The 23,742-nt window shown below is 43.0% G+C and overlaps 1 protein-coding gene across 2 annotated transcripts in view; it reads right to left on the bottom strand.

The window, feature by feature from the left end:
* LOC143933541 (uncharacterized) overlaps positions 1-21,670 on the bottom strand; it is a 55,384-nt gene extending 33,714 nt beyond the window's left edge. The window contains exons 1-3 of one of the 2 annotated variants that reach the window (XM_077456456.1): positions 21,405-21,670; positions 7,866-8,012; positions 5,250-5,371 (exon numbers count right to left, since the gene is read on the bottom strand). In XM_077456456.1, the coding sequence (XP_077312582.1) occupies positions 5,250-5,371; positions 7,866-7,905 (162 nt within the window). In that variant the 5' untranslated portion in view covers positions 7,906-8,012; positions 21,405-21,670. Of the gene's footprint in view, positions 1-5,249; positions 5,372-7,865; positions 8,414-21,404 lie in introns of those variants that run through there. The other variant, XM_077456457.1, reaches the window with a different exon arrangement.
* Between the last annotated feature and the right edge of the window lie 2,072 nt (positions 21,671-23,742).

Here is a 23,742-nt window from a genome sequence, read left to right as displayed (position 1 = left end):
CAATACATGAAAGCGTACGGACACCCCGGAACGGACGTAGTATGCAGTTGTACCTGGTTCATATTTGTGTTGTGGACATCTGCAAGCTTAAGGGCCCTAGGCTGGCCTTTAATGCTTGCCATCTGGTAAGCACAATTTACATTTACGGTGATTGGGCACTTTTGAAGTTCATGCACGTGCGCTGTGGAGTTCAATAACCAGCGGCTTCGATATTTTCAATTCCCTGTGATTATTCAAGCAATTGTTTCAATTTTATAGCGCACCTTTTCTGATTTTCTTATATTTTGTGTTGTTACACTGTATGCTGCTGCTGTTTGTGACTTCTTTTTACCCTTTGTTGTTCCAGTGCAGTTACACCCCCCTTCTTCTATACTGTAAGTGGAAAAGAGAGTCAACAATGCCCATTTGCAGCCTCACTGTGCCCATTTGCAGCCATAGGTCCCCTGAACTTCAAACCCGGTAGTTAAGGGTTCCTAGATGCCCCCTAGCTGCAGCCAAAATTTGGGGTCTCTGGACCCAAAGGGTCCCGAAATGACATTGCTGCAGATGGACACAGTTGACCGAATTTGGTGCCTCGTATTTCGGGGGGCCACTTGGTGTGAAATTAGCACTACAACACCCCCAAAGGGTCCCGAAATGAAATTGCTGCAGATGGACACAGTTGACCGAATTTGGTGCCTCGTATTTTGGGGGCCACTTGGTGTGAAATTAGCACTACAACATATCTAAAGATGGGGTTCCTAGCACCAAGTGGCTCGACATACGTGGCCCCAAAATCAGTTCGGAAAATGTCAAGCACTTTTCTGCAGCAGAGAATGACATTTTCCGAACCGACTCTGGGGCCATGTCATTCTCTGCTGCAAAATAAAGTGCTTGACTCAAGTATAAGCCGAGGGGGGCATTTTCAGCACAAAAAAATGTGCTAAAAAACTCGGCTTATACTCGAGTATATACAGTACATATTACATTTTAATATTTATTTTCAATTTACATTCACATATTTAGTAATATTTAATAAAAAATGTATAATAAAGTGTACATATTACATGTTTTTATTTATTTACATTTATAAAAAAATTATAGATTTTTTAAAATTATTTATTATGATCACGATTTAAAAAGTAAACCATAAAAAGTTGCTATTTTGACTGCTTGAGGACCGCCTCCTGCACATATATGTCGGCAAAATGCCACGGCTGGGCACAAGCACGTGCCGGTACATAGCTCTTTAAGTGCCCAGCCGTGGGTGCCTGGTCCTGAGCTCCGTGACCGTGGCCGTGGGACCAGCGGACACAATCGCCGCTGGTGTCCCACGATCGGGTCACAGAGCTGAAGAATGAGGAGAGGTCTGTGTAAACAAACCTCTCCCCGTGCTTCCTACTGTGGCTGTCACCGATCGTCTGTTCCCTGTTATGGGGAAAGATGATCAGTGACGTCGCATGCCAGGCCACACCCCCTACAATAGAAAAAAACAAATAACGTCGCACATAACCCCTCCCCGCCCCCTAGTGGTTAACTCCTTCACTGCCAGTGTCATTTACACAGGAATCAGTGCATTTAAATAGCACTGATTGCTGTAAAAATTACAATGGTCCCAAAAATGTGTCAAAAATGTCCGATGTAGTAGTCACAATAAAAATCGCTGATCGCCGCCAATACTAGTAAAAAAGAAAAAAATTATAAAAATGCTATAAAACTATCCCCTATTTCGTAAACGCTAGAACTTTTGCGCAAACCAATCAATAATCGCTAATTGTGATTTTTTTTCACCAAAAATATGTAGAAGAATACGTATCAGCCTAAACTGAGGGAAAAAAATGTTTTTTTATATATTTTTGGGGGATATTTATTATAACAAAAAGTAAAAAATATTTTCTTTTTTTTTCAAAATTGTCGCTCTATTTTTGTTTATAGCGCAAAAAATTAAAACCGCAGAGGTGATCAAATACTACCAAAAGAAAGCTCTATTTGTGGGAAAAGAAGGACGCCAATTTTGTTTGGGAGCCATGTCACACGACCGCGCAATTGTCAGTTAAGGTGACGCAGTGCCGAATCACAAAAAGGGGCCTGGTCCTTTAGCTGCAAATTGGTCCGGGCTTTGTGGGTAAAGTACTGCATTTGAATATGGCGTATTCTTTCTGCCAGCAGGTGGAGGTCAAGCCATAAATCAGACATTGAAAGTGATCTTTTGATCATGATTTCCAACTTTTATTATATCAAAAGATGGGGAATTAAAATCAATTTTCCAAGTTGTATTTTTTTTTTCATTACCTAAATTATTCCCCAAAGCATGTGCAGTTTTTGAAGTATACTATATGGCAAAAATTTTTTTGAATGCCTGAACTTCACACTTTCATGCAAGTTGGACATCCTATTTCTATATTCCTCTAGAGCTATAGCTCTTTGCACATTAATGTCATAGCTTGGAATGAATGAAATTCATTTCCCCTGTAGACATACGCAGCATTACTTACACCATTCCAGCCCGAACCTGAAGAAGACCAAGTTAGGCTCAGTTTCCACTAGTGCGACTTGGGACTGCAAAGTCGCATGACAAGTTGTACCCCATGATTTCCAATGAGTACCGTTCATATCTGTGCGACTTCAAAGTAGTCCCTGCACTACTTTGATCCCACTTTAATGCGACTTGAGGTCCATAGACCTCAATAACACACAGGCACTGCTTCAAGTCGCAACAAAATCGTGGCAAAAATCGGTTGTAAAGCCTCATACACACGATCGGACTTTGTACAAACTTTCCCGTGGATTTTTGTACAAAGGGCGTCGGCCGTGAGCTTGTATTGCATACATACGGCAGGACTTTTTCAGGCAACTTTCACCAAATCACGTGCTTTTTCTGGTCTTTACCGCCACCTTTGGTCAACTTCTGTATTGTTGTCTGATCTTTTTCATTGGTTCTGAGCATGCGTGTTTGTACTTTGTACAAAAGTCCTATGGTTTTCTGTACACACCATCGGACTATGCCCCATCGGACTTTTGTTGCCAGAAAGTTTGTCTGTTCGCACAGCCAACAAAAGTCAGATGAAAACCGAAAAAGTTTGTCTGACGTAGCGTACACACGGTCGGATGTTGCTCCAAAACAGCTAATTTGCATGTTTGTTGTGAAATAGTCCGATCGTGTGTACGGGCCTTAACAGTGGAAACCTAGCCTAAAGATGGCGGTGCTGCTTTAAGTTTGCAAAACTAATTCTGGTTGAAAAACAGTTAACTCGGTTAAAAAAGACATGTGCAATTTGTTTTGTTAGGAATTTGTTTTTTCGGACAAAATTCGGCATTAAAAACTCTTTTGATGAATGCATACGAAAACGAATTTTCAGAAAGAACGAAAAAACCCGAAAGACTGAAAGTCCAAAATAACGAAAATCCGAAAGAACAAAAACCCAAGAGAAGGAAAATCCAAAATAACAAAAATCCAAAAGAATGAAAAATGATTCAACCTTTCAGTTTAACGAAAGGATTACAGTCGGATAATTTTGTTTTTCGTATTTTCTATTATAATTAAATTATTAACTATTACTGTATTATAGTTTTTATTATTATTATTATTATTATTATTATCATTATTATTATTATAGACTATTAAATTATAGGTATTAGAATGTCCTTTCAAATTTGGCTAAAGTAACTGTTATGCTTCGTACACACGATCGGATTGTTGGCCAACAAAACCGTGGATTTTGTCCGAAGGGCGTTGACCCAAACTTGTCTTGCATACACACAGCCACACAATTGTTGGCCAACAATTATGAATGTAGTAATGTACTACGTGAATTTTCAGCTCTTTAGCGCCACACTTTGGGCTCCTTATTGCTAATTTTGTGTTAGTAAAAGCTTGGTGAGTGTTGATTCGCGCTTTTCTTTTTGCACTTATCAGTTCGCACTTTTCAGTTTCTGAACGGCCGTTCGTCAACCAGAAATGTTGCGGAATCGGAGGAGATAACGTGTTATTTATTATTGGTCTTGGAGTTATTGCTTTGACATTATTTTTTTGGTTGAATAATAATGGTATTTGGATTTGGTATATTTTCTATATTTTTGGATGCATAGAATGCACTTTTTGGTTAAGTTCTATTGGCAGATAGCATGTCTAAAGCCCCATACACACTATCAGATTTTCTGCTGAGTTTTTCCTTCAGATTTACCAAAACCATGTAATATGAGGTCAAACCTTAGGAGATGCAATGTGTATGCAATCAGACAGGCCCTTGCACTACATGGTTTTGGTAAATCTGAAGGAAAAACTCAGCAGACAAACTGATAGTGTGTATGGGGCTTTATTGTATTTTCTACATTTTTTTAATGCTCAATAAAAAAAAATTGTGTAGTATAATACTTGGCTGTGTGTTTTACTTCAAATGACAGTTTGGCAGTGGCAGTTACATTTAAAAAATACAATGTAAAATTGACAAGGGACACCAACATAGTTGTATCTTTGATCTTAAAAACTACGGAATAATGGTGTTGTGGTAACTTGCCCAAATAATAAATAAAATAAAAAAAAAAGTATAATAATATTATTCTTGATATCACTAGAGAAAAAAAGCCTTTGAAAAATTAATTTGCAAAAACTCCATCAGTATCACCAGCAAAGCAGCTTCATTATTATCTCATTAAAGGAGAAGAGAATTGTGCGCTGCCTTTCCAGATTTCATAATTTGCCGCGTCACGAATGTCAATTCTCCATTACAAACGCTACTTTACAAGACCGACCGCTTCCGGCTCCTCCTTCCTTCCGAGCATGCGTGTTCGTACTTTGGACTTTTGTCTGATGATCTTGTGTACACACACTCTCAGAAAATCCGACAACACACATTTGTTGGTGGAAAATTTTAAAACCTGCCATCCAACATTTGTCGGCGGAAAGTCCGACAACAATTCTCAGACGGAGCGTACACACGGCACACACACGGCAGGATTTTCCGCCAACAGCCTGTCACCACACATTTCCCGCCGGAAAGTCCGATCGTGCGTATGAGGCTTTAGTGAACGTAATGACTACGAAGGCATCCAAAGTCACAAATTATGCAAAGTAACGAATGATCCGATAAATGGAAAAAAAAAAAAGAAAAAGAATGAAACTAAAACGAAAATAAAGGACGATTTCGGTAGTGCACATGTCTAATTTGCAATAAACAGTTACACTAAATTGTTTTTGCAATATATTGTATGTAATATAAATAAAATAGGCAGATTAAACTTTTACTTCAACTTTAAATGGCACAACTCACATATATAGAAGAATAGGTTTTCCCAAACAAAGGAACAGTGGCGGTTATTGGTGGTGACACCCCATCATCACTTTTTGGGGTAACTTTGTCAGTTGAGGGTCCATATGGATAGAGAAGACCATCTGAACAACAACAACAAAAAATTAACAAAAATAACAAATTCGCAAATCATTTCACTTTAAAGTAGTACTATAGGCAAAACTTTTTATATCATTTTGGATATGGTAAAGATGGGTCTACACGGGCCGAATGTCGGGAGACATTTGCCGGTGTTCTGCCAAAAACTGTCCCCCCATTGGATAGTGTCAGCCCCGTACTGCACAAGCGCTGCGCCTGGACAAGGAGATCCCGAAAGTCTCAGAAGATGAACGGCGCCTGCGCACTGAGTCCAGGTTAAAGCCCCACCATCCAAGTGGACATACGGTAGCACTTAGTAACAGGGCCCCTCGCGAGCTCACTTTGCTCACCACGCTTCACTCGCCACGCTTCGGGCACGGCCTCACTTCGCTCACCACGCTTCGGGCACAGCCTCGCTTCGCTCACCGTGCTTCGGACACGGCCTCGCTTCGCTCACCATGCTTCGGGCACGGCCTCGCTTCACTCCCCACGCTTCGGGCACGGCCTCGATTCGCTCTCCACGCTTCGAGCAGGGCCTCGCTTCGCTCACCACACTTCGGGCACGGCCTCGCTTCGCTCCCCACACTTCGAGCACGGCCTTGCTTCGCTCACTATGCTTCGGGCATGGCCTCGCTTCGCTCAACATTCTTTGGGCATGGCCTCGCCGTGCTTTTTTTTATTTTAACTCTATGTCCACTTGGATGGTGGGGCTTGAACCCGCAGGTGCCGTTCATCTTCGGAGACTTTCGGCGTCTCCTTGTCTTCCATACAGGGCGGACACTATCCGACGGGGGACAGTATAAAAAAAAAAACAGGCTGGCATTTGGCCTGTGTATGTGTCAGTCTGCCCAACAGAAGCCGGCCTGTTGGAAAACCAGCAGCCAACTGCAGAGAGCGCTGATCGGATTGTTCTGGCGGGGGGCATCGCTGTACTAATGTCACATGATTAGTACAGTGGCGTGGACAGGAGCTGTCCGTTTTTGTGTGTACCAGGCTTAAGAGAGGGTTATAACCCCTGTCAGATAGTTTTTTCTCCCCATCTGTGTCCCATTTGGGAGATTTCCCTTCACTTCCTGTCCCATAGACAAACAGGAAGTTGGAGGAAATCCCTCCAAATTATGGGAATATTTTGGGGACCCCCCGGGGCACCAGAGTTAATTTCCCCATTGGATGATTTCTCTTCTATTACTTGTATGGGGACAACCCAAATTTCGGGGATATGGTATTAATAGTAGTAGTGGTAGTCTTAGAAGCAAAAGTATACGTTGTAACAGTAGTATAGTGTTAATAGTAATAGTAATAGAATTTGGAGCAGTATTAGTAGAAGTAGTACTAATAGAAGCAGTACTATAAGTTGTAGCAGTAGTATAGTGGTGGTAATAGTAGTAATAGTATTTAAATAGAAGTATTACTGGTAGAAGCAGTAGTATAAGTTGTAGCAGTAGTATAGGGGTGGTAGTAGTGGTACTGCAGTATTGGTAGAATCAATAATATAGTGATGGCAGTAGCAGTAGTAATAGTTGGAGTAATATTAGTAGAATTTGTATTAATAGAAGCAGTACTATAAGTTGTAGTAGAAGCAGTGTTAGTATAAGCAGTAGTTTAAGTTGTAGCAGTAGTACAGTGGTGGTAGTAGAAGTAATAGAAAGTAGAGTGATATTAGTAGAAGTACTGTAGTATTGGTAGAAGCAATAATATAAATTGTAGCAATAGTATAGTGGTGGTAGTAGTAGTAGTAATAAAAGTTGGAGTAGTATTAGTTGAAGTAGTGTTAGTAGAAGCAGTAGTATAAGTTGTAGCAGTGGTATAGTGAAGGCAGTAGTAGTAATAGAAGTCAGAGTATTATTAGTAGAATTTGTATTAATAGAAGCAGTATTATAAGTTGTAGCACAAGTATAGTGGCGGTAATAGTAGTTGGAGTAGTTTTAATAGAAGTTGTACTGGTAGAAACAGTAGTATAAGTTGTAGTGGTATTATAGTGAAGGTAGTAGCAGTAAGAAAAGCCGGAGTAGTATTAGCAGAAGTAGTATTTTTAGAAGCAGTAGTATAGTGGTGGTAGTAGTAGTAATTGAAGTTGGCATAAACGTAGTAGTGGTTTTATTAGTAGAAGCAATAGTATAAGTTGTAACTGTAGTATAGTGGGGGTAGTAGTAGTAGTAATAGAGGTTTGAGTGATATTAGAAGTAGTATTAGTAAGTAGTAATAGGATTGGCATTAGTAGTGGTAACATCTATGTTCTTGCTCTAGTTTAAGTTCTTGATGATCCGATCTTTGACAGCTCAAAGTGAAGACCAGCTTTTTCCATGTAGGCATCTCTTTCAACATCCAAAAATATTATTACATTTTTTAAAACAACTACTAAAAAGTTACTCTGAAGTTATGCCTCCCCCCCATGGTATCGCAAAATGTATACATAAATAATATACAGCCCATATCGACCATGTTCTCATGACTTAAGCCCTCTACAGGATTATGGAAATGACCATAAGAACATCTCACCGGTGTAAAGGAAAAGGAAGATGATGCAGAGATTCTTCATTTTCCACCTTTCAACATTCCCCACAGACTTCCTTCTCAGATAAATAAGACGACATCAGACGTACTTACTGTAATATCCTATGTCTGTGGGCTTGCCGGTGTTGAACTCTGTTAATGATCACAGTAAATTAATTTCGGAAGCAATAAAATGTGTCAATGTGTTTGCCATGGAGAAAGCAAATCAAATACAAGATGAATATGATCTTGTCCCGTACACAGGTCGAAGTACAGAAGGCCAGAAGGCCACAGCATGAGGAAGTCAGACATTGACGTGTGAGAAGCCGCCTGCTGTTACGGAATGTGAAAACGTATTTTTGACCTTATCATAAGAGGTCATCATGGTTAGCCCTTGTACACACGGTCGGACATTCCGACAACCAAATCCATCGGATTTTGTCTGACGGATTTTGTGCGAAACTGGTGTTGCATACACATGGTCGGACAAAGTTGTCGGAAAATCCGATCATTCAGAATGTGACGACGTTATTTCGTTACGACGGGACTACGTTCAGGCTAGTAGCCAATAGCTTTGGTCTAGAAATTTGATCTGAGCATGCGTGGCACTTTGTCCGATCAGAATTCTCTACAAATGATCGGACAAAGTCCGATCGATCATGTTGTCGGAAAATTTTACCGCCCAGCTCTAAAACTTTGTCGGTCAGTCGGATTATCCGACAACGCGGTCCGATTGGACATTTTCCGTCGGAATGTCCGACCCTGTGTACAAGGGCTTACATGTATCATGGCTCCACAGCAACTTTCCTCCCTTCCACTGTGCAAATGTGGCTTTTTGTTGTTGTTGTTTACTTTTGTTTTATCAAAAACCCTCTGCCCCCCCCCCATGCACGTCACTCGCCTAGGTGAGTAATGTCTACTTTGCCCGAAAACCCTCACGTCACTCGCCTAGGTGAGTAATGTCTACTTTGCCAGAAAACCCTCACATCACTCGCCTAGGTGAGTAATGTCTACTTTGCCCGAAAACCCTCACATCACTCGTCTAGGTGAGTAATGTCTACTTTGCCCGAAAACCCTCACGTCACTCGCCTAGGTGAGTAATGTCTACTTTGCCCGAAAACCCTCACGTCACTCGCCTAGGTGAGTAATGTCTACTTTGCCCGAAAACCCTCACGTCACTCGCCTAGGTGAGTAATGTCTACTTTGCCCGAAAACCCTCACGTCACTCGCCTAGGTGAGTAATGTCTACTTTGCCAGAAAACCCTCACGTCACTCGCCTAGGTGAGTAATGTCTACTTTGCCCGAAAACCCTCACGTCACTCGCCTAGGTGAGTAATGTCTACTTTGCCAGAAAACCCTCACGTCACTCGCCTAGGTGAGTAATGTCTACTTTGCCCGAAAACCCTCACATCACTCGCCTAGGTGAGTAATGTCTACTTTGTCCGAAAACCCTCACGTCACTCGCCTAGGTGAGTAATGTCTACTTTGCCCGAAAACCCTCACGTCACTCGCCTAGGTGAGTAATGTCTACTTTGCCCGAAAACCCTCACATCACTCGTCTAGGTGAGTAATGTCTACTTTGCCCGAAAACCCTCACGTCACTCGCCTAGGTGAGTAATGTCTACTTTGCCCGAAAACCCTCACGTCACTCGCCTAGGTGAGTAATGTCTACTTTGCCCGAAAACCCTCACGTCACTCGCCTAGGTGAGTAATGTCTACTTTGCCAGAAAACCCTCACGTCACTCGCCTAGGTGAGTAATGTCTACTTTGCCCGAAAACCCTCACGTCACTCGCCTACGTGAGTAATGTCTACTTTGCCCGAAAACCCTCACGTCACTCGCCTAGGTGAGTAATGTCTACTTTGCCCGAAAACCCTCACGTCACTCGTCTAGGTGAGTAATGTCTACTTTGCCCGAAAACCCTCACGTCACTCGCCTAGGTGAGTAATGTCTACTTTGCCTGTTATACTCTCTACGATATGTCCATCACATATACCAGAAGACATACAGTACAGTTTTCATACCCCTTACAACTTTCCACATTTTATCATGTTACAACTGTAGCACTAACCCCCGAAGGAGCTGCTGGTTTTATTCGGGCTTACCGTTACCTACCGATTTATTTAGGGGTAACACCAAAAAAAGACACAAGACACAATCATTCAATAGAGGGTTTGAGGATAAGGGGGAGTTCAGGCACCTGGTAATTGCGGGTTAGAGGTATCAGTCAGATCCAGAGGACAACCAGCTCCACAGACTGGATCCAGCAGTCACCGGATAGGCCCCTCTCACTTGACCTAGCAACCGATGATATGCCAAACAAAGTCTCTGCCACAGACTTGTTAATTAAACTTAGTGGTTCTTGAAAGTAGATGTGCAACAAAGTCTCTGCCACAGACTTGTTAATTAAACTTAGAGATTCTTGAGAGTTTTTAGGAAGAACTACCATACAGTACCAGATTCTTTTAGCCGACCCGGCGATACTGTAAGGATATTGATCTGGGATGCGTCCTCAAACTGAGTTTTCAGGCTCCTCCACAGACACCAGCCTTGCGCTCGGTCCTCCACTGGAAAAGTCCTCCCCTTGATCCTTCAGCTTTCCTCGCCTTCTCCCCACAGGCGAGACAGCACAGGACCAACCCTGGATCAGTAGGCCCCAAGACATTCCTGGGCCTACACTCTCAGTTGCAGAGCCTCGGGCCAGCAGGTCCCCAAGGCGCAAGACCATGCGACACAGACCCCTGGCCAGGAGGGCCCTGGGGTTGGGATCACGGACCCCAGAAAACAATGAACCCTGAAAAATGGCGTCAGTACCTTAAATACCCTCTCCCAGAATGCACAGCAGGGAAACCACACCCACTGAACCATTTCTAAACATGAGGCAGTATTCAATACACCCAGCCTTCTGCTGTTCCACACCCACTGACGGTGACAGCGACACCTACGGTCAGATGGGAATCAGTGCAACCCAACTGGACTGGTACAGAAACCAGAACTTTAGAGAAATTAGTCTGAGCCAAACTACAGCTTCAGATAATTAAATAAAATAAATAAATAAATAAATAGCGTCTGCTCATCAGGAGCAGGGCACCACACAACCAAAAAACGTAAATGTATTTTATTGGTATTTTATGTGATAGGCCGACACAAAGTGGCACATAATTGTGAAGTGGAAGGAAAAGGATAAATGATTTTAATTTTTTTTTTTTTTACAAATAAATATGTGAAAAGCGTGGTGTGCATTTGTATTCAGCCCCCCCCCCCCCCCTCCCCAGCTAAAAGGTTTTTCGAGAGAACCTTAGTAAACAAACAGCATCATTAAGGCCAAGGAGCACACCAGACAGGTCCGGGATAAAGTTGTGGAGAAGTATAAAGCTTAAAGATTAAAGATTAGGTTATAAAAGAAATTCCCAAGGTTTGAGAGTCTCACGGAACACTGTTCAATCCATCATCCAAAAATGGAAAGAGTATGGGACAACTGCAAACTTGCCAAGACATGGCGGTCCACCTAAACTGACCGGCCGGGCAAGGAGAGCAAGGAAAGCATTCATCGGAGAAGCAGCCAAGAGGCCCATGGTAACTCTGGAGGAGCTGCAGAGATCCACAGCTCAGGTGGGAGAATCTGCATTGGTGATCAGTGGGAAGAATGTTCCTTACATTGGTGATCAGTGGGAAGAATGTTCCTTACATTGGTGATCAGTGAGAAGAATGCTCCTTACATTGGTGATCAGTGAGAAGAATGTCCCTTACATTGGTGATCAGTGGGAAGAATGTTCCTTACATTGGTGATCAGTGGGAAGAATGTTCCTTACATTGGTGATCAGTGGGAAGAATGTTCCTTACATTGGTGATCAGTGGGAAGAATGTTCCTTACATTGGTGATCAGTGGGAAGAATGTTCCTTACATTGGTGATCAGTGAGAAAAATGTTCCTTACATTGGTGATCAGTGGGAAGAATGTTCCTTACATTGGTGATCAGTGGGAAGAATGTTCCTTACATTGGTGATCAGTGAGAAGAATGCTCCTTACATTGGTGATCAGTGAGAAGAGTGTTCCTTACATTGGTGATCAGTGAGAAGAATGCTCCTTACATTGGTGATCAGTGAGAAGAATGCTCCTTACATTGGTGATCAGTGAGAAGAATGTCCCTTACATTGGTGATCAGTGGGAAGAATGTTCCTTACATTGGTGACCAGTGAGAAGAATGTTCCTTACATTGGTGATCAGTGAGAAGAATGTTCCTTACATTGGTGATCAGTGGGAAGAATGTTCCTTACATTGGTGATCAGTGAGAAGAATGTTCCTTACATTGGTGATCAGTGAGAAGAATGCTCCTTACATTGGTGATCAGTGGGAAGAATGCTCCTTACATTGGTGATCAGCGGGAAGAATGCTCCTTACACGTAACTAAAAAGACCATTAGTGTAGATCATAACTTTCTTAATGGCAGAAAAAGCTTGTTGCCAGGAGATCCCCTTGCCTACTTGTCAGGAACCTTTTGGTTCCATAGGACCCTGGATGAGAAAGGTTGGAAACAAACCCCACTATATCATTTCTTATGAGAGGTAAATTTACTCACCGAAGGATTCTTCTGCCTCACTGCTCGGTTGGCGTGTCTATGATATGATACGCTTCCTCTCCCAATGCTCACATCATTTACGTTTATTATTTTTGCTCTATTGTGTAAGCTGTCAACGTCCATGTAATCAGAAACCAGATTAACTACTTATGTGGAAATGTATGAATGTTCCTTGTATTGGCACCAATATCAGTCGGCTCAGAATTACTATCAATAAAATCTTTTATGGTTTAATACAAGATATTTATCATGTAGGTGCAGCTCAGTGGCTTAGTGATTAATATGATTGACTTTCTGTACTTGAGTCCTTCCTTGGTTTGAATCCCAGCCAGGATACTATTTGCATGGAGTTTGTATGATCTACCTGTACTTGTATGGAGTCCCTCCCATATTCCAAACACATGCCTATTAGGTTCATTGGCTCTAGTGTAGGTATACAAGTGAGCTAGACCTCAGATTGCCGGCGTTCTGCCGAGAACTGTCCCCTCCTATCGGATAGTGTCCACCCTATACTGCGCAGACACATCGCTTGGGCAGTACGGAGGACAAGGAGACGCCAAAAGTCTCCAAAGATGAACGGCGCCTGCGCACTTAATAGTACCTTCTGCCCCGAGTCCAGGTTCCAGCCCCACCATGCAAGTGGAGATACAGTAAATGATGTTAAACAGCACTTAGTAAGAGGGCCCCCTTGGGCTTGCTTCGCTCGTCACGCTTCGGGCTCGGCCTCGCTTCGCGCTGCAATTTTTTATTCTAACTCTATGTCCTCTTGGATGGTGGGGCTTGAACCTGGACTCAGTGCGCAGGCGCCGTTCATCTTCGGAGACCTTCGGCGTCTCCTTGTCCTCTGTACTGCGCAAGCGTAGCACAGGGCGGACACTATCCGATGGGGGACAGCATTCGACAAGACACCAGCTCTGTGAGGGCAGTGTATGTAGATTGGTGGCACAATATAAATATACTTATAATAAATAGAAACATTTGTTTCTATATATCCACTTGCAAGACAAATGGAAGAGATTCTGCACAGTTCTCCATGTGTTAAAATGTTTTTTTTTTTTTTTTTATCTGTTTATTTAGTGATTTAGCCTTATTTTAAAACATCTGACAAGAGTTCCATTTTGCTACAGTTTCCACTTTACAATGATATAAATAATAAAAGACATACATTTATTATGTGAAAAAAATAATACATAACCCAATATTGTGGAAATTAGTATAAAATGTCATATTAGTGGTGGTTTAATTGTTACAGGTAATCTGGTTGAGGTTATTTGGGTTATATAGTGGTACCATTGTTACAGGTAGACATGTGCAGTGCCGCAAAAAATGTGGTAATTTTTCCCCGAATCAATTAATTAATTAATTAATTAATTAATTAATAATAATAATAATAATAAAAAGGTGTTTTATTATTATTATTATTACTTATTATTATTAATTTGTTATCTTCCATTTGTTTAGACGTGGCATTCATTATGTTGGACAATTCATAATTTCAGATAAATTCATATTCGTTACGTATACATTACGTATTCATTACGTTCATAACAGCATTCATTATGTTGGATAATTCGTAATTTCAGATAAATTCATATTTGTTACATTCACTAACAGCCAAATTTGAAAGAAAATTTCAATACTTTAATTTAATTGTTAATAATAGTCATTATTATTAGTTAGTTAATATTTTAGATTTTTGAGTTTTTCATTTTTCATTTTTTTTTGTTCTTATTTTTTCATTCTTTTGAATTTTCGGATTTTCATTCTTATTTTTGAACTTTCAGATTTTTTTATTTTCAAATTCAGGAATTTGCAAATTTCCACATTTTAGAATTTGCAAATTCACGAATTTGCAAATTTCTGAATATCCACATTTTTGAATTTTCTAATTTACGAATTTTCGGAAAAAATTTGTTAAACAAATATTTCCGATTCGAAAAACAAATTCGGAACGGCAAAACAAATTGCACATGTCTAGTTACAGGTGAAGGTTTTTGCCTGAGCTTTTTTTCTCAGAGAATAGTTGCACAAACTCCCCCCCCTTCCACATCACCCCTTGTCTCCACCCCCCGCCCACCTCTGAGCACTGTTGGTTCCACCCCCCAACCCATCTCCCACTACCACCCCTTTTAGAAAATACAGAACCATGTATCATTTTGAGCTGTGTGAAGTTGGCACCCCATGTTTGTAAAATCTGAATAAAAATATACCATTCGTTTGTGCCACGTTTGTGTTAATTTGTGCCGCAAAAATGAGCGTTTCTGCCAGTTTGGTTTCTGAGATATTAAACATTCAATGAAATGCAAGCCCCGCCTACTTTGCACCCCATGTGGCTGAATTTTTAAAACAAACACACCATTCATTTGTGCCACGTTTGTGCTGGTTTGTGCTGCAAAATGAAGCATTTCTGCCGCTTTGGTTTAAATCGCTTTCCTAACACTGACCCGCCTCTCAGCCAATCAGGTGCTCGGGTCTGGTTACCAGTCACCCGATTGGCTGAAACAACAGGTGCTGTGATTGGATGCCTGATAGAAAGGGACGGAGAAATCGAGGAGCGTGAAGGACGCCACTGTGACCTGCTGCGAGACCCGACTCCAAGGCGATGCACACTGACAGAATTTGATGGGGCACAGTAGCGGCTATTGATGAGTACACTAGCAGCAATTGATGGGGTACAGTAGTGGCAATTGATGGGCACACTGGCAGCAATTGATGTGCACACTGGCAGCAATTGATGGGGCACATGGGCAGAAATTGATGGGCACACTGGCAGCAATTGATGGGACACAGTAGTGGCAATTGCTGGGCACAGTGTCAGCAATTGACGGGCACACTGGCAGCAATTGATGGGTAGAGTAGCTACGTTTGATGGCACAGTGGCGGCAATATATGGGTACAGTGGCTGCATTTGATGGGCACAGTAGCTGCGCTTGATGGGCACAGTGGCTGTGCTTGATGGGCACAGTGGCTGCAATTGATGTTTTTTTTTCAGTTTGTTTGAGCCCCCCCAAAAATGTTGAGCACCAGCCACCACTGATTGTACGTGATGTTTTACTTCACATGCATAGTTTTGCCACCCCCCGCAGGGATCCCCCCCTTCCCGATCCACTCCCTTCAGGGGTGTGCCCCCCCTTCCCGATTCTCTAACGCTGACTGTAAGAACAGATGTGAAGGAATAGACCCGGGGGGCGGGCATAGCTGGCTCTGCCTCTAGGCAGCTGCCAGGGCGCATCGATTAGGTTGGCGGCTCCCCTGCGCCCCATATGGAGGGGCTGCCACTAGTACACACTTTGTCACACTCATGTCTGAGGTTTACAACTGCTTTAACCACTTAGCAACCGGCCCATAGCCGAATGATGGCTACAGGGCATTTGCTTAACTCTGGGAGAGCGTACTATGACCTCCTCCCAGAATTCCGCTCTTGCACGCCCCCTGGGGCACCCGAGAACTTCCGTGATGACCCGGTGGATCTCCAGTTCCTCCCTCCCCTCTCCGTCCAGTGTGAGCGGAGAGGGGAGAGATTGGTGGCATCCATACCCTGCATACCCATCCATACCCTGCATACTCAGCCATACTCTGCATACCCATCCATACTCTGCATACACATCCATACTCTGAATACCCATCCATACTCTGCATACTCTGCATACCCATCCATACACTGCATACCCATCCATACACTGCATACCCATCCACACTCTGCATACCCATCCATACTCAGCATACTCATCCATCCATCCAAACTCACCCATCCATACTCAGCATACTCATCCATCCATCCAAACTCACCCATCCATACTCAGCATACTCAGCATACTCATCCATCCATCCTCATCCATACTCAGCATACTCATCCATCCATCCATACTCAGCATACTCATCCATCCATCCTCAGCAATATTAATCCATTCATCCATCCATGCTCAGCCATCCCATTCACCCCCATTCATAATTAGCTGTACCCAGCCATACTCAGCCGTAGCCAGCCATACTCATCCATAGCCAGCCATACTCAGCCATACCCAGCCATACGCAGCCGTACACAGCCATACCCAGCCGTACTCAGCCATACCCAGCCATACTCAATCGTACTCAGTCATACCCAGCCATAATAAACCGTACTCAGTCATACCCATCCATACTCAGCCGTACGCAACCGTACACAGCCATACTCAGCCATACCCAGCCTTCCTCAGCCATACCCAGCCATACTCAATCGTGCTCAGTCATACCCAACCATACTCAGCCATACCCAGCCATCCCGTCTATACTCAGCCATACTCAGCCGTACCCAGCCATACTCATTAATGCTCAGCCATCCCCATCCATGGCTCATCCATCCCCATTCATGCTCATCCATGCCACATCCGTGCCACTACAGTGCCTCACAAAAGTGTAATAGGTAGTCAAATTAGATTTGAAACGTATGTCCCTAGAACACCTGATAGTTCTCCCTGCATGTTGGTTCTCTGTATGTGGCCACGCTGTGGAAAAGTCTCACACATGTGGTATCATCATACTGAGGAGGAGTAGGAGAATCTATTTTGGGGTGTCATTTTTTGGTATGTACATGTTAAGTGTTAGAAATATTGTGTAAATGGACAACCTTGTGTAAAAAAAAAATGCGCTTTCATTTTTTTTACACATTTTCCAAAAACTTGTAGAAAAAAAAATGACATGTTCAAAAGACTCGATATGCCTCATAAATTATACATTGGGTTGTTTTCTTTCCAAAATGGGGTCATTTGTTGGGGTGTTTCCATTGTTCTGGTTCTCCAGGGCCTTCAAAATTGTAAGAGGTAGTCAAGAAATGATATGTGTAATTTATGCTCCAAGAATGCCTGATGGCGCTCCCTGCATGTTGGGCCTCTCTATGTGGCCACGCTATGTAAAAGTCTCACACATGTGGTATCGCCATACTCAGGAGCAGTAGTGGAATGTGTTTTGGGGTGTAATTTGTGGTATGCATATGCTGTGTGTGAGAAATAACCTGCTAATATAACAATTTTGTGAAAAAAAGAAAAGAAAATCTTGATATTGCAAAGAATTGTGGGAAAAAATGACAACTTCAAAAAACTCACCATGCCTCTTACTAAATACCTTGGAATGTCTAGTTTCCAAAAAGGGGTCATTTGGGGGGTATTTTTACTTTCTTGGCTTGTTAGGGTCTCAAGAAATGATATTAGGCCGTCAGTTCTTCAGGCGTGATCAATTTTCAGAGACTGGCACCATAGCTTGTGGACTCTATAACTTTCACAAAGACCAAATAATATCCACCGATTTTGGTTATTTTTACCAAAGATATGTAGTGGTATAAATTTTGGCCAAAATATACGAAGAAAAATTACTAATTTGCAAAATTTTATAACAGAAACTAACAAAATGAATGGCCTCACAACAATGTGGCTAAGGTGTTGGGGTAAGATTCTAAATGCAATTACTGATTGTGTAATTTTGTGTTCCCCCCCCCCCCCTTTGTCCTTCATACTTATTTAATTGTTATATATATTTTCTAGATGTATTTCCTGAAGAAGCTGAAAAGTGAAACTAGTTGAAATACTTCATATCCCGCATTGATCCTTGATTGTGAATGGATTTTATGCTTTAATAAATTTTTTATGTTTTTTTATATACATGTCTTTTTGTTATTTTGTTCTATATCTTCTATGTGCACCGTGATAGTCCCATAGCTCACACAGTTTCCTGGTATGTCTGGTTGGGGACCAGACTATCCAAATTTCTTTCCCATAACAGAAACTAAGAAAAATAATTTTTTTACATAATTTTTTGGACTTTTTTTTTTTATAGTGCAAAAAATAAAAAGCCCAGCTGTGATTATATACCACCAAAAGAAAGCTCTATTTGTGTGGAAAAAAAGGACAAAAATTTCAAATAGGTACAGTGTTGTATGACTGAGTAAGTGTCATTCAAAATATGAGAGCACCAAAAGCTGAAAATTGGTCTGGTTATTAAGGGGGTTTAAGTGCCTCAGTGGGCAAGTGGTTAATGTATATGCAATGAAGGCACTATTTAATAGATCTTTATAAAATCTCTCCTTATCTTATCACATGACAGTTGCGTTTGCATCAATGTCCTGGCCAGATTTAAGAATCTCGTATTATTTGCAGAAACCGGATTGACCACTTCCACAGAACTCCTTCAGATTCTTCAGACTGAATCATTGTTTGCTCTTACGGTGAGTTGAAGCGAAACTCCAGCCAAATATTCCAAGATAAGAAATAACAGCCTATTGAAAGATAAAGTAACTAAACCAGTTTTTGTTTCAATATTTCGGCTCCAGGGATTTTTCACTGCGGTACCTTTTTTTTTTTTCTGCCACTAGATGTCAGTCTGGTGACCATCATCATTTAAAGAGGAAGTAAACCCTGATGGGTTTACTTCCTCTTTGATTCCCTGCAAAGGTAAAGCATAATGGACTACTATGCATTGCATAGCAGTCCATTATGTGTCACTTACCTGACACAGGAGGCAGTGAAGTCACCGCTGTCCCCTGTAGTTCCGAGCGTCCATCTTCTTGGTGGGTCTCAATGCGCTGGCGCTGTGCTTCGCCGGAGCAGCGATGACGTCACTCCCACGCATGCGCACGGGAGCCGACACTCGGGGCATATCGCCACGATCTGCAGCCTGCTCAGTGCGCCTGTGCGCCGTGTTCTCCTGCATCTTCTCTCCTTGGGCCCCCTTTCATTTAACTGCCTCTTTTCTTGAACCTTTAGTTGACTGGGCTGTTTTTTTTTTTTTTTCCATACTTGGGCTTCTAGTGTTCCCTTCTTTAGTTGTTAAATATTTCTGGATTGAGCTTGCGTTTGTACTCGAGTTTAAGCTCTCTCTGGGGGGTTTTGGGTTCTGTTACTTTTTGGGATCGGCCTTTCATTTTTTCTTTTGGGTTTGCGCCCCTCTAGCTTACTCCTCTTGCCTCCCCAAATAGTTGTCTCTCAGGGATGTGTAATATATCTCCTCCTTCCTCTCCCCCTTTCCTTATTTTTTTTTTTTTGTTTGCAAAAAAAACCTCCCTTCCTTGAGACCCAGCTGTCTCTTTAACCACTTGCCGACCAGCGCACAACGATGTATGTCGACAGAATGGCACGGGCAGGCAAATGGGCGTACATGTACGTCCCTTTAAATTTGCCGCCCTGCCATCGGGGGCGTGCCGCCGGCGGCCCGCTCCCGCGCTGGTCGGGACCTCTGTGAGTCCGGTCGGGGGACCCGCGGACTCGATCGCCGCGGGCATCCCCGCGATCATCTCACGGAGCGGCCAAATGAAGAAATGCCGTTGTAAACAGCATTTCTCCATTCTGCCTAGCAACTAGTGACGCTGATCTCTGCTCCATGTGATTGGAGCAGAGATCAGTGTTCACTAAATGAAAGCTCAACCCCCCACAGTTAGTAACACGCCCCTAGGAACACTTAAAGCGGGCGTCCGCCGGGAGTCCACGTTTTTTTTTTTTTTAAAAGCCAGCAGCTACAAATACTGCAGCTGCTGACTTTTAAAATAGTGACACTTAGCTGTCCAGTGCTCCCGCGATGTCGGCACCCGAAGCCGATCTCTCAATCGTCTCTCGGGTGCTGCCGCCGCCATCTTGGGTATGGGAATCAGGAAGTGGAGCCTTTCGGCTTCATTTCCCGGTTCCCTACTGCGCATGCGCGAGTCGCACTACGCAATAAGGATGGACCCGCTGCCTCTGGGATCTGTGTGTTTCCCAGCAGGCAGCGGGGGACTTTCGGAAAGGGGCGTAATCTACGCCCCTTTCCGCAGAGAGCTATTCCGGAAGTGGGTGCACATACCTGTACTGTACAGGTACCTGCACCCTCCTCCCCCCTGAAAGGTGCCAATTGTGGCGCCGGAGGGGGGGAGGGTTCCGATGAGCGGAAGGTCCACTTTAGGGCGGACCTCCGCTTTAACCCCTACACTGCCACCCACTGGTTAACCCCTTCACTGCCAGTGTCATTTACACAGGAATCACTGCATTTATATAGCAGTGATTACTGTATAAATGACAATGGTCCCAAAAATGTGTCAAAAATGTCCGATGGATCCCCCACAATGTCACAGTCACAATAAAAATCGCTGATCGCCGCCATTACTAGTAAAAAAATAATAATAAAAAATTATTAATAAAAATGCTATAAAGCTATCCCTATTTTGTAAACGCTATAACTTTTGCGCAAACCAATCAATAATCGCTTATTGCGATTTTTTTTACCAAAAATATGTAGAAGAACACGTATCGGCCAAAACTGAGGGAAATTTTTTTTTTTATATATTTTTGGGGGATATTTATTATAACAAAAAGTAAAAAATAATGCGTTTTTTTCAAAATTGTCGCTCTATTTTTGTTTATAGTGCAAAAAATAAAAACCGCAGGGGTGATCAAATACCACCAAAAGAAAGCTCTATTTGTGGGAAAAAAAGGACGTAAATTTTGTTTGGGAGCCACGTTGCACAACCGCGCAATTGACAGTTAAAGCGACGCAGTGCCGAATCGCAAACAGTGGTCTGGTCTTTGACCAGCAAATTGGTCCGGTCTGTAAGTGGTTAATAATCAAGGGGATCTGTCCCCTTATGTTTATGCAGGGATAGTAAGATGCGTATGGCAAAAACCCGGTGCTTATCTCATACAATGGACATCTTTAAACCGTCTCTTTTAGATCTATTAATATATATTTAATGATGGTACATCAGGTGCATTAAAGGAACCTTTTCCAGTCGATCAATTGACAATCCATTGTCCACTCTTTTCACTTCCGCCTTTTAACACAGATACATAACACAGGTACTTTAGGAAAGATAGCAAGGATATAAACCTTCTTTTCTCCTGGGTATAATTTAATGACAGTCCCTTTTTTTACCCCACAGGTTCTGTGACTTTATCCATTCATATCTTATGCATTTAATGTATGTACATTGTCTCTGCTTTCATTAAGTAACTTTAAGAAGCATTCCTTTACCTTCACTGTCTGTGTCACTGCAGCTCCTTCTGTCTCCCTCTTGGGCATCCCATGGGTTAATGGATGGTCCTCGCAGTCTGTCACAAGCTGGCAGAGGTTATAGAACCACCCCTGGAGAAGGGGGAGGTAGGGTGAGGCAGAGAATGAGGGATAGAGAGAGGGGCGGCAGGTCTCACAGCTGGGGATAGAGGGTAGAGGGCTAGTCACCTGTTGTCCTGTCGGCTTCCTTTCCTCCTTCCCATACCCTCCCATACCCTCCTACTCTCATCAGCCTCCACTGGTCACTGTTATAGACGAGTACTGCTCCGTACAACTTCTCTCATCCGGGAGGGGGGCTGCTCTCCCCAGCCTGCTATCACCAGCCTACTCTCACCGGCTTCCGTCGGCCAATGCTTTTGCGGATCCTGCACTGTGATGCTTCTCTCGTCCGGAGGGGGGGCGCTCTCACCAGCCTCCACCACTCACCATCCTGGCCGAAGGCAACGCCGTGCGGGGGGGGGGATAGGTTGTCCTAGTGGGGGGCCTCCGCGCCGCGTCCCCGGCCGTCCATCCAGCTCATCCACCGCCGCGGACCTATCTGCCAATGTAAAACTGTTTATTTAGACTTGCAAAAAATGTAGAAAAAAAAGTTTCTGTTATCCCCAGCGTGTGTACCTACGCTGGGGATAACAGAAACCAGCTTGCCTGTGATAATTATTACTAGAGTGCAGCGATAGATTGCAATACTGTGGCACTCCATCCAGACATTTGACTAAAGGATAACTTCAATATTTTTGATATCCTATTATGTATGAGCAGGCATGTACTGGCCATCGGGACTACTGGGAGTTTCCCGGTGGGCCGATGGCTCAGTGGGCCACTCTGATATAAGGGAGCTGGTGATGGGACACTCTGATGTAAGGGGGCTGGTGATGGGACACTCTGGTGTAAGGGGGCTGCTGATGGGACACTCTGATGTACAGTGGTGTGAAAAAGTGTTTGCCCCCTTCCTCATTTCCTGTTCCTTTGCATGTTTGTCACACTTAAGTGTTTCGGAACATCAAACCAATTTAAACAATAGTCAAGGACAACACAAGTAAACACAAAATGCAATTTGTAAATGAAGGTGTTTATTATTAAAGGTGAAAAAAAATCCAAACCATCATGGCCCTGTGTGAAAAAGTGATTGCCCCCCTTGTTAAAACATACTATAACTGTGGTTGTCCACACCTGAGTTCAATTTCTCTAGCCACACCCAGGCCTGATTATTGCCACACCTGTTCACAATCAAGGCATCACTTAAATAGGAGCTGCTTGACACAGTAAGGTCCACCAGAAGATCCTTAAAAGCTACACATCATGCCGAGACCCAAAGAAATTCAGGAACAATTGAGAAAGAAAGTAATTGAGATCTATCAGTCTGGAAAGGGTTATAAAGCCATTTCCAAAGCTTTGGGAATCCAGCAAACCACAGTGAGAGCCATTATCCACAAATGGCGAAGACATGGAACAGTGGTGAACCTTCCCAGGAGTGGCCGGTCGCCCAAAATTACCCCAAGAGCGCAGCGACGACTCATCCAAGAGGTCACAAAAGACCCCACAACAACGTCCAAGGAACTGCAGGCCTCACTTGCCTCAGTTAAGGTCAGCGTTCATGCCTCCACCATCAGGAAAAGACTGGGCAAAAATGGCCTGCATGGCAGAGTTCCAAGGAGAAAACCACTGCTGAGCAAAAAGAACATCAAAGCTCGTCTCAATTTCTCCACAACACATCTTGATGATCCCCAAGACTTTTGGGACAACATTCTGTGGACCGATGAGACAAAAGTGGAACTCTTTGGAAGGTGTGTGTCCAAGTATATCTGGCGTAGAAGGAACACTGCATTTCATAAAAAGAACATTATACCAACAGTAAAATATGGTGGTGGTAGTGTGATGGTCTGGGGCTGTTTTGCTGCTTCAGGACCTGGAAGACTTCCCGTGATAAAAGGAACTATGAATTCTGCTGTCTACCAAGAGATCCTGAAGGAGAATGTCCGACCATCTGTTTGTGTACTCAAGCTGAAACGAACTTGGGTTCTGCAGCAGGACAATGATCCTAAACACACCAGCAAGTCCACCACCGAATGGCTGAAGAAAAACAAAATGAAGACTTTGGAGTGGCCTAGCCAAAGTCCTGACCTGAATCCTATTGAGATGTTGTGGTATGACCTTAAAAAGGCCGTTCATGCTCGAAAACCCTCTAATGTAACTGAATTAGGACAATTCTGCAAAGATGAGTGGGCCAAAATTCCTCCAGGATGCTGTAAAAGCCTCATTGCACGTTATCGCAAACGCTTGGTTGCAGTTGTTGCTGCTA

Source organism: Lithobates pipiens, unplaced genomic scaffold (assembly GCF_037356315.1).
Source record: "Lithobates pipiens isolate NorthernLeopardFrog02 unplaced genomic scaffold, aLitPip1_a1.2 Scaffold_27, whole genome shotgun sequence".
NCBI classification, from domain to species: Eukaryota; Metazoa; Chordata; class Amphibia; order Anura; family Ranidae; genus Lithobates; species Lithobates pipiens.
Note: the sequence above shows the minus strand (reverse complement) of the source record. Positions and strands in the feature narration are given on the sequence as shown.